This window comes from Cebus imitator, unplaced genomic scaffold (assembly GCF_001604975.1).
Source record: "Cebus imitator isolate Cc_AM_T3 unplaced genomic scaffold, Cebus_imitator-1.0 Scaffold79, whole genome shotgun sequence".
NCBI lineage: Eukaryota > Metazoa > Chordata > Mammalia > Primates > Cebidae > Cebus > Cebus imitator.
The window spans coordinates 1718093-1727034 of NW_016107394.1; the positions used below are offsets into that span (position 1 = coordinate 1718093).

The 8942-nt window shown below is 41.0% G+C and overlaps 1 protein-coding gene and 1 non-coding gene across 4 annotated transcripts in view; one reads left to right on the top strand and one right to left on the bottom strand.

Moving 5' to 3' along the window:
• NUP98 (nucleoporin 98 and 96 precursor) overlaps positions 1 to 8942 on the top strand; it is a 117695-nt gene that overhangs the window by 92560 nt on the left and 16193 nt on the right. For all 3 annotated transcript variants that reach the window (XM_017532859.2, XM_017532861.2, XM_017532860.2), the window contains exons 26-28: positions 1396 to 1553; positions 3956 to 4099; positions 5619 to 5761. In XM_017532859.2, coding sequence (XP_017388348.1) covers positions 1396 to 1553; positions 3956 to 4099; positions 5619 to 5761 — 445 coding nt within the window. The remainder of the gene's footprint in view (positions 1 to 1395; positions 1554 to 3955; positions 4100 to 5618; positions 5762 to 8942) is intronic.
• On the bottom strand, positions 4976 to 5081 carry LOC119471968. The gene has a single exon (XR_005201068.1). It is a non-coding gene; the product is annotated as a small nucleolar RNA U13 (small nucleolar RNA).

Consider the following 8942-nt stretch of genomic DNA (forward strand, 5'->3'; position numbering starts at 1 on the left):
TTTTTTTTTTTTTTGAGATGGAGTCTTGGTCTGTCACCCGGGCTGGAGTGCATTGGCGCAGTCTCTGCTCATTGCAGCTTCTGCCTTCTGGGTTCAAGTGATTCTCATGTCTCAGCCTCCCGAGTAGCTGGGACTCTAGGCAGTGCCACCATGCCAAGCTAATTTTTCTTTGTTTTTTTGAGACTGTGCAGTGGCACAATCTCGACTCACTGAAACCTTCACTTCCCGGGTTCAAGCAGTTCTCCTGCCTCAGCCTCCTGAGTAGCTGGGATTACAGGTGCCTGGCTAATTTTTGTATTTTTGGTAGAGACGGGGTTTCACCGTCTTGGCCAGGCTGGTCTGGAACTCCTGACCTTGTGATCCACCTGCCTCGGCCTCCCGAAGTGCTGGGATTACAGGCATGATCTTCCATGCCCAACCAATTTTTGTATTTTTCGTAGAGATAACATTTCACCACATTGGCAAGGCTAGTCTAAAACTCCTGACCCCAGGTGATCTGCCCGCCTTGGCTTCTCAAAGTTCTGGGATTACTGGTGCGAGCTACCGTGCCCAGCATTTTCCTCCGTTTGTCCTTTTTTTTTTTTTTTTTTGAGACAGAGTCTCGCTCTTATTGCCCAGGCTGGAGTGCAATGGTGCAATCTCGGCTCACTGCAACCTCCGCTTCATGGGTTCAAGTAATTCTTCTGCGTTAGCCTCCCCAGTAGCTGGGGTTACAGGCATGCGCCACCATGTCTGGCTAATTTTGTATTTTTAGTAGAGATGAGGTTTTACCATATTGGTCAGGCTGATCCTGAACTCCTGACCTCAAGTGAGATACCACACTGGGCTGTTTTCTTCCACACAGAAGTAGTGGTAGATCTGTTATTGATCTCTGTATGCTATTCAGTCTATATTTAATTTAGCTTAAACCACTTTGCAAAGTTTTTTTTTGAAACGGAGTCTTGCTCTCTCTCCCAGGCTGGAGTGCAGTTGGCATGATCTTGGCTCACTGCAACCTCTGCCTCCTGGGTTCAAGTGATTCTTCTGCCTCAGCCTCCAGAGCAGCCGGGACTACAAGGCTCATGCCAATACGCCCAGCTAATTTTTGTATTTTTAGTAGAGACAGGGTTTCATCATATTGGCCAGGCTGGTCTCGAATTCCTGACCTTGTAATCTGCCTATCTCGGTCTACCAAGGTGCTAGGATTACAGGCGTGAGCCACAGCGCCTGGCTGCAAATTTCTATCCAAGCAGAAAATACATTTTGATCAATATTTTAGCACTACTGCAGAAAGCATTCACCAGTGTTAAGTCTTCCATCCTGAAGGCTAGAAGAAATAAAAATAATGCCCTTAAGTATTTGACCAAGTTCATAAACCCTTAATAATAACCAAAAACACTTCTATTTCTCTTTTAGGTGATCATCGTCTTGCTCTTCTTTTATCTCAGTTTGTGGGTAGCCAGTCCATCCGGGAGCTGCTCACTATGCAGTTGGTGGATTGGCATCAGCTCCAGGCAGACTGCTTCATCCAGGATGAGAGACTGCGCATCTTTGCTCTGTTGGCTGGAAAACCGGTATCTTCCACTTTTACCATAATCTCACATCAGTGTTTTCATAAATTGAAGCTGGTTTGAGGTTTAGATAGGGAGTGATCTTTGTAAATTGTGCACAGTTACACAAAATGTGTTACACATTTGCCAATTTGTTTTTAATTTTTGGTGGAAATATTTTCAAATTATAAAGACAGATGTGCACGCTGTTTTAAAAATCTAGTTATATAGAAATTAAAATGTTAAAAATTTTCATATCCCATATCATATAGCAGTAAACAATATAAATAACTTATCCTTCCAGAAAGAATCTATTTTAATTAATTTTTTTGAGACGGTATGGCTAGGTTGACTAGGCAGGATTGCAGTGGGCAATTTTGGCCCCATGATTTTTTCCATTTAAAAAAGATTTTAGGTGCGGTGGCGTGTGCCTATAGTCCCAGCTACTCAGGAGGCTGAGGTGGGAGGATCGCTTGAGCCCAGGAGTTCTGGGCTGTAGTGCGCTATGTCGATCTGGTGTCCACACTAAAAGTTCAACATCAATATGGTGACCTCCTGGGAGCAGGGAACCACCAGGTTGCCTAAGGAGGGGTGAACTGGCCCAGGTCAGAAACGGAGCAGGTCAAAACTCCCTTGCTGATCAGTAGTGGGATCGTGCCTGTGAATAGCCACTGCGCTCCAACCTGGGCAACATAGCGAGAACCCGTCTCTTAAAAAAAAAGAAGAATATAGGCCATGCATGGTGGCTCACACCTATAATCCCAGCACTTTGAGAGGCTGAGGTGGGTGGATCACAAGGTCAGGAGATCAAGACCATCCTGGCTAACATGGTGAAACCTCATCTCTACTAAAACCAAAATAAGATAAAATAAAAAATTAGCCAGGCATGGTGGTGTGAGCCTGTAGTCCTAGCTACTTAGGAGTCTGAGGCAGGAGAATTGCTTGAACCCAGGAGGCGGAGGATACAGTGAGCCAAGATCGCGGCACTGCACTCCTCCTGGGTGACAGAATGAGACTCCATTTCAAAAAAAAGTTGTTGTTTTTTTTTTAAAACAAATAATTTATAGTGATAGGGTTTCACTATGTTGCCTAGGCGGGTCTGGAGCTCCTGGCCTCAAGGGATCCTCGCACCTGGTTCTCTCAAAGTGTTGAGATTACAGGCGTGAACCACCACACCAGCCCTGTAGCTTTTTTAAAAAACCTACTGTATATGAATATTTTTCCATGTCATGAAGCATTATTATTATTATTGTTAAGATGGAGTTTCCCCCTTTTTGCCGAGGCAGGAGTGCAGTGGTACAATCTTGGCTCACTGCAACCTCCTTCTCCTGGATTCAAGCGATTTTCCTGCCTCAGCCAACCAAGTAGCTAGGATTATAGGTGCCTGCCCCACCACATCCAGCTAATTTTTTTTTTTTTAATTTTAATTTTTATTGTTTTAGACAGAGTTTTGCTCTTGTTGCCCAAGCTGGAGTGCAATGGCATGATCTCAGCTCACCTCAACCTCCGCCTTTCAGATTCAAGCAATTCTCCTACCTTACCCGCCTTAGTTGCTGGGATTACAGGCATGTGCCACCATACCTGGCTAATTTTTTGTATTTTTAGTAGAGACAGCATTTCTCCATGCTGGTCAGGCCGATCTCAAACTCACAAACTCAGGTGATCCACCCACTTCAGCCTCCTAAAGTGCTGGGATTACAGGCATGATCCACCACACCCGGCCTTTTTTTGTATTTTTAGTAGAAATGGTGTTTCACCATGTTGACCAGGCTGTTCTGGAACTCCTGACCTCAGGTGATCCTCCCACCTTGGCCTCCTAAAGGGCTGGGATTGCAGGTGTGAGCCACGGTGCCCAGTCAGCATTATTCTTTTTTATGCCACTTCTGTTCCATTTTATGACTGTTGGGTTATAATTATTTTAAGCCATTTCTCTTCACACTGCCTACTTCTTCTTGATTATCATCTTAAAGTATTATAAAGTTTCAGAAATAAAAATGTAGCTGGTCAGAATTTATGCTCACTTTAAAGTTTTATACATTAACAATCATAAACAGTGAGAAGACCTCCTCTCTGCTCTCAGTGGCTCCCATCTCATTTGAGTACTGATTGTTTGTTTAAATCCTGGGACCAGGCTTGGTGGCTGATTCCTGTCATCCCAATGTTTTAGGAGGCTAAGGAGGGAGGATTGCTTGAAACCAGGAGTTCAAGACCGGCCTGGGTCACATAGTGCAACTCTGTCTCAATCGATCGATCAGTTGGTCCATAAAAATAAGTAAATAATCAATAAACCCTCTCACTTGCTATGAGATTTTATTATATTTGTATATTTTTTATCTGAATCATTAACACTGGCATCCCAATCATTTAAAATATTACTTGAATAACAAGGTAGAATATAGCCACAGTGATAATTTTGTCTCCTACAGGTGTGGCAGCTCTCAGAACAGAAGCAAATCAACGTGTGCTCTCAGTTGGACTGGAAACGCTCCCTGGCTATCCATCTTTGGTATTTGCTTCCACCAACAGCCTCCATTTCTAGGGCTCTCAACATGTATGAAGAAGCATTTCAGGTATATGTGGCCAGTAGAGCCAAGCAGGAATCTTGTTGGATGTTAAGTTTTTGTCAGGGAAATTCTGCAGCAGAAAAAAACCTTATCAAATTGTATTTAATAAATAACTGCCTTTTTTAACAGTATTGTAAAATTGAAATGGAGCCAGGAAATCTCATGGAAAACTGTCCTTTACTCTTCCTCTGAACAAGGCTACTTCTCCAAGTGTCTGTTTTTATTTTATTTAATATCATGAGTTTCTACAGTTTACTGTAAATCAGAGCGTTCTTCTTCATTTCTAATGCTGTCTTATTTCTTTGGGAATTCCCTTTTATACAGCCTGACCTCAGCTTTGGTTTATTTTCCAACTTAGTTCTGAAATTTGCCTCTAAATGTAATATTTTATACTCTTTGTCAGTTTTGAAGTTCAAGTATTGTTACTTTTAATGCCATCAATTCTTGAATTGTCTTATTGTTCGTATTTATTACTTGTCTTTTATATTGTTCTCTCAGAATTATTTGTCAGGAGTAAGAGAACACTAAAGAAACTTGAGTATGTTAAGAATTGTGGCAAGATAAGTATGGGGGTTTAGTGATGTTACTTTAAATCTTTACCAGTCCATTGAAGATAGATGAAATACATTATTGAACAAAAACATCTTAAAATCCCTGATAGATCCTTTGGGTTGTGTAATCACTTTTTTTTTTTTCTTTAATTGAGACTGGGTCTCACTCTGTCACCCAAACTTGAGTTGAGTGAGGCGATTGCAGCTCACTGCAGCCCCGACCCCTTGGGCTCAGGTGACCCTCCTGCCTCAGTCTCCTGAGAAGCTGGGCCCACAGGTGCATAACACCATGCCTGGCTTATTTTTTTTTTCTTATTTATTTATCTTTTTCTGTCAGACTGGTAATGTGTCAATGTCATCACAAGGTTCAAGGGTGGCACATCTCACACAAGCATGCATGAACATGCAATCATTGTGCTCATGAACTACAAATAAATCTAATTTTATTTTTTTATTTATAGAGATGAGGTCTTGCTATGTTGCCCTGGCAGGTCTTGAACTACTTGGCTCAAGCAGTCTTCCCACTTCCAAAGTGCTAGGATTATAGGCTCAAGCCACTGCCCATGGCTGTCTATTTATTTTTAATACAAGTGTAAATATTTGAAACATGATGGCATCTAGGCCGGGTACAGTCATTCACACCTGTAATGACAGCACTCTGTGAGGCCAAGGCAGGTGGATCAACTGAGGTCAGGAGTTCGAGACCAGCCTGGGCAACATGGCAAAACACTGTCTCTACTAAAAATACAAAAATTAGCTGGGTGTGGTTAGCTATAATCCCTGCTACTGGGGAGGCTGAGGCAGGATAATTGCCTGAACCTGGAAGGCACAGGTTGCAGTGAGCCAAGATTGCACCACTGCACTGCAGCCTGGGTGACAGAGCAAGACTCCATCTCAAAAACTAAAGAAACATGATGGCATTTAGTAAAACTGATTAGGAGCTAATACATTGTTTTACCAAATTCTTCCTTCAGAATACCTCTGACAGTGACAGATATGCCTGCTCCCCACTTCCTTCGTATCTGGAGGGTTCTGGCTCTGTGATAGCGGAGGAGCAAAACTCACAGACACCACTTCGAGATGTCTGCTTTCACCTTCTAAAACTCTACAGTGACAGGTAAACCAGAACTAGGCATTATAGTCACTTGAGTGGTCCATGAACCCCAAGGGAGCCTTTCCTGCATCTTTTCCCTTTTATATGCCCCCAAATTGCTAAGTCCATATAAACTATCATATATAACTTATAGTAGTTGAATGGAAAGAGGATTAGAACTAGAAGTCTAAACATTATTTTCATCAACTTTAATGAGTGTAATTTACATATAATAAAGTATGCAGTGTGATAAGTTTTATGGTACTTACCGCATTGGACCCCCCATGACAATGTACCCACCATGACAATTAAGCTGATATTTTCACTACCCTTGAAAAATTCCCGTGTGCCCCTTTGCAGTCAGTCTTCACCTCAGATACCTATTGACTAGGTTTTTGTTGTTGTTGTTTTATACTATAAATTTGTTTTGCTGGTCTAGAATTTTCTGGGAGATCATACTGTATGTTCCCTGTGCCTGGCTTTTTTGATTCTGCCTAATGATTTTGAGGTTTTTTTCATGTAATGTATCAAAAGTTAGCTTGGGGGTTTTTTTTGGGGGGAGGTGCCTGATTTATGTATCTGTTCATTTGTTGATGGACAATTAGGTTTTCTTGTTTTTGGCTTTTGATAAAACTTGTGAACATGCATACCCAAAAGTGATTATATCATTTTATATTCCTACCAATAATGTGTAATATCTCTAGTTGCTCCAAATCCTCTTTAAAATTTGATATTTTAAAGAGGATTTTAAAGAGATAGCAGTTTTTAAAATTTTACCATTTTATTGGGCATGTAGTGCCTTGCTTTATGTGTGTTTATCTGTGTGTACATGTTATTAAAAAAATGCGGGCAGCCAGGCATGGTGGCTCACACCTATAATCCCAGCACTTTGAGAGGCTGAGGTGGGTGGATCAGGGTGTTTGAGACCAGCCTGGCCAACATGGTGAAACCCAGTCTCTACTAAAAATACAAAAATTAGCTGGGTATTATGACGGGTGCCTGTAATCCCAGCCATCTGGGAGGCTGAGGCAGGAGAATCGCTTGAATCTAGGAGGTGGAAATTGCAGTGAGCCAAGATTGCACCACTGCAGTCCAGCATGGGTAATAGAATGAGAATACCCTATATTTAAAAGAAATCACCTTGAAGATTTGAAATGAGATGTGTCTCACTCTGTCTCCCAGTCTGGAGTGCAGTGGCACAATCTTGACTCACTGCAGTCTCTGCCTCCCTGGTTCTAGCAATTCCCTGCCTCAGCCTCCGGAGTAGCTGGGGTTACAGGCATGCACCGCAACACCTGGCTAATTTTTGTATTTTTAGTAGAGATACAGTTTTGCTATGTAGGCCAGCTGATCTCAAACTCCTGACCTCAAGTGATCCTCCCACCTCAGCCTCCCAAACTGCTAGGATCACAGGTGTGAGTCACTCTGCCCAGCTAGTATTTAACTGTATTAATTATATGGAATTAATATAGCTCTTTATTGTATAACTAAAATTTACTATTTTAACCATTTTAAGCACAATGTTCAGTGGCATTAAGTACATTCGCATTGTTATATAATCAGCACCACTCTCTCCAGAACTTTTTCATCTTCCCATACTGAAAATTCTCATTGTGGTTTCATTTCTATTTCCCTAATGCCTAATGATGTTGAGCGCTGTCATGTGCTTATTTACCATCTGTACATCTTCGCTAAAATGTCTATTCAAGTCTTTTGTCTATTTCTTCAAAGAGTTGACTTACTATATTATAATAATTATGTATTCTAGATATACTTACTATATATTATAAATTTTATATTTTATGTTATAAATTTTTATATTCTCCACCATGTGAACATGTTTTTTCATTTCCTTAAAGCTCACACTGTACAATTTGTTTAAAAGATTTAGCCTGATGAGATTTTTGTATTTATTCAAAATTAAATTTTGATAATTAAAAAAAGGGCAATAGCCCTTTTTTATTTACTTTTTTTTTTTTTTGAGATGGAGCCTTGCCCTGTCACCCAGGCTGAAGTGTAGTGATGCAATCTTGGCTCACTGCAACCTCCTCCTCCTCCCAGGTTCAAGCAATTCTCCTGCCTCAGCCTCCTGAGAAGCTGGGATTACAGGCACACACCACAACGCTTGGCTGATTTTTGTATTTTTAGTAGAGGCAGGGTTTCACCATGTTGGCCAGGCTGATCACGAACTCTTGACCTCAAGTGATCCACCTGCCTTAGCCTCCCAGAGTGCTGGGATTATAGGCGTGAGCCACCTCACACAGCCAATTTATTGCTTTTAAGGAGTGTATTTCACCAAAGTCACAAAATTTATTAGCATAAATTTATTAACATTTCCTTGTCAACCATTTTAAATATCTGTAGGGTCTTTAACAACATCTCTTTCCTTTTGATATTGGTAATTTGTGTTCAATAATTGTGTCCTCTATTTATTTGTTGGTCTACCTAGAGTTTAGCAATTATATTGACCTTTTCAAAGAACCAGCTTCTGGTTTCATTGGTTATCTTTATTATTTATTCAACTCATAATGGATTATCAACCTAAATTTCAACTTAAATATAAACCTTCTAGAAGAAAACAAAGAAAATTTTTGCAACTGTACGTTAGGCAAAAAGTTTCTTAGGTAGACACTAAATGCACAATTCATAAGGGAAAAAATTGGTAAATTGGAGTTCAACAAAATTTCAAAACTACTTCTCATTGAAAGACAATTAAAAGAATGAAAACATAAACCATACACTGGGAGAAAATATTTGCAGTTCATAGATCTGATAGAGAACGTGTATCCAAGAACACATCAGAACTCCGAAAATTCAGTAATTAGAAAACAGGCCAGGTATGGTGCCTCATGCCTGTAATCCCAGCAGTTTGGGAGGCTGAAGTGGGATGATCAGGAGTTCAAGATCAGCCTGGGCAACATAGTGAGATCCCATCTCTATGGAAAAAAATTCTTAAATTGGGTGGGCATGGTAGCATGCACCTGTAGTCCCAGCTACTTAAGAGGCTGAAATGAGAGGATCGCTTGAGCTTAAGAGGTTGAGGCTACAATTGAGTTTTTTTGTTTTTGTTTTTGTTTTTGTTTTTGTTTTTTTTCCCGAGACGGAGTTTCACTCTTGTTACCCAGGCTGGAGTGCAATGGCGCGATCTCGGCTCACCGCAACCTCCGCCTCCTGGGTTCAGGCAATTCTCCTGCCTCAGCCTCCT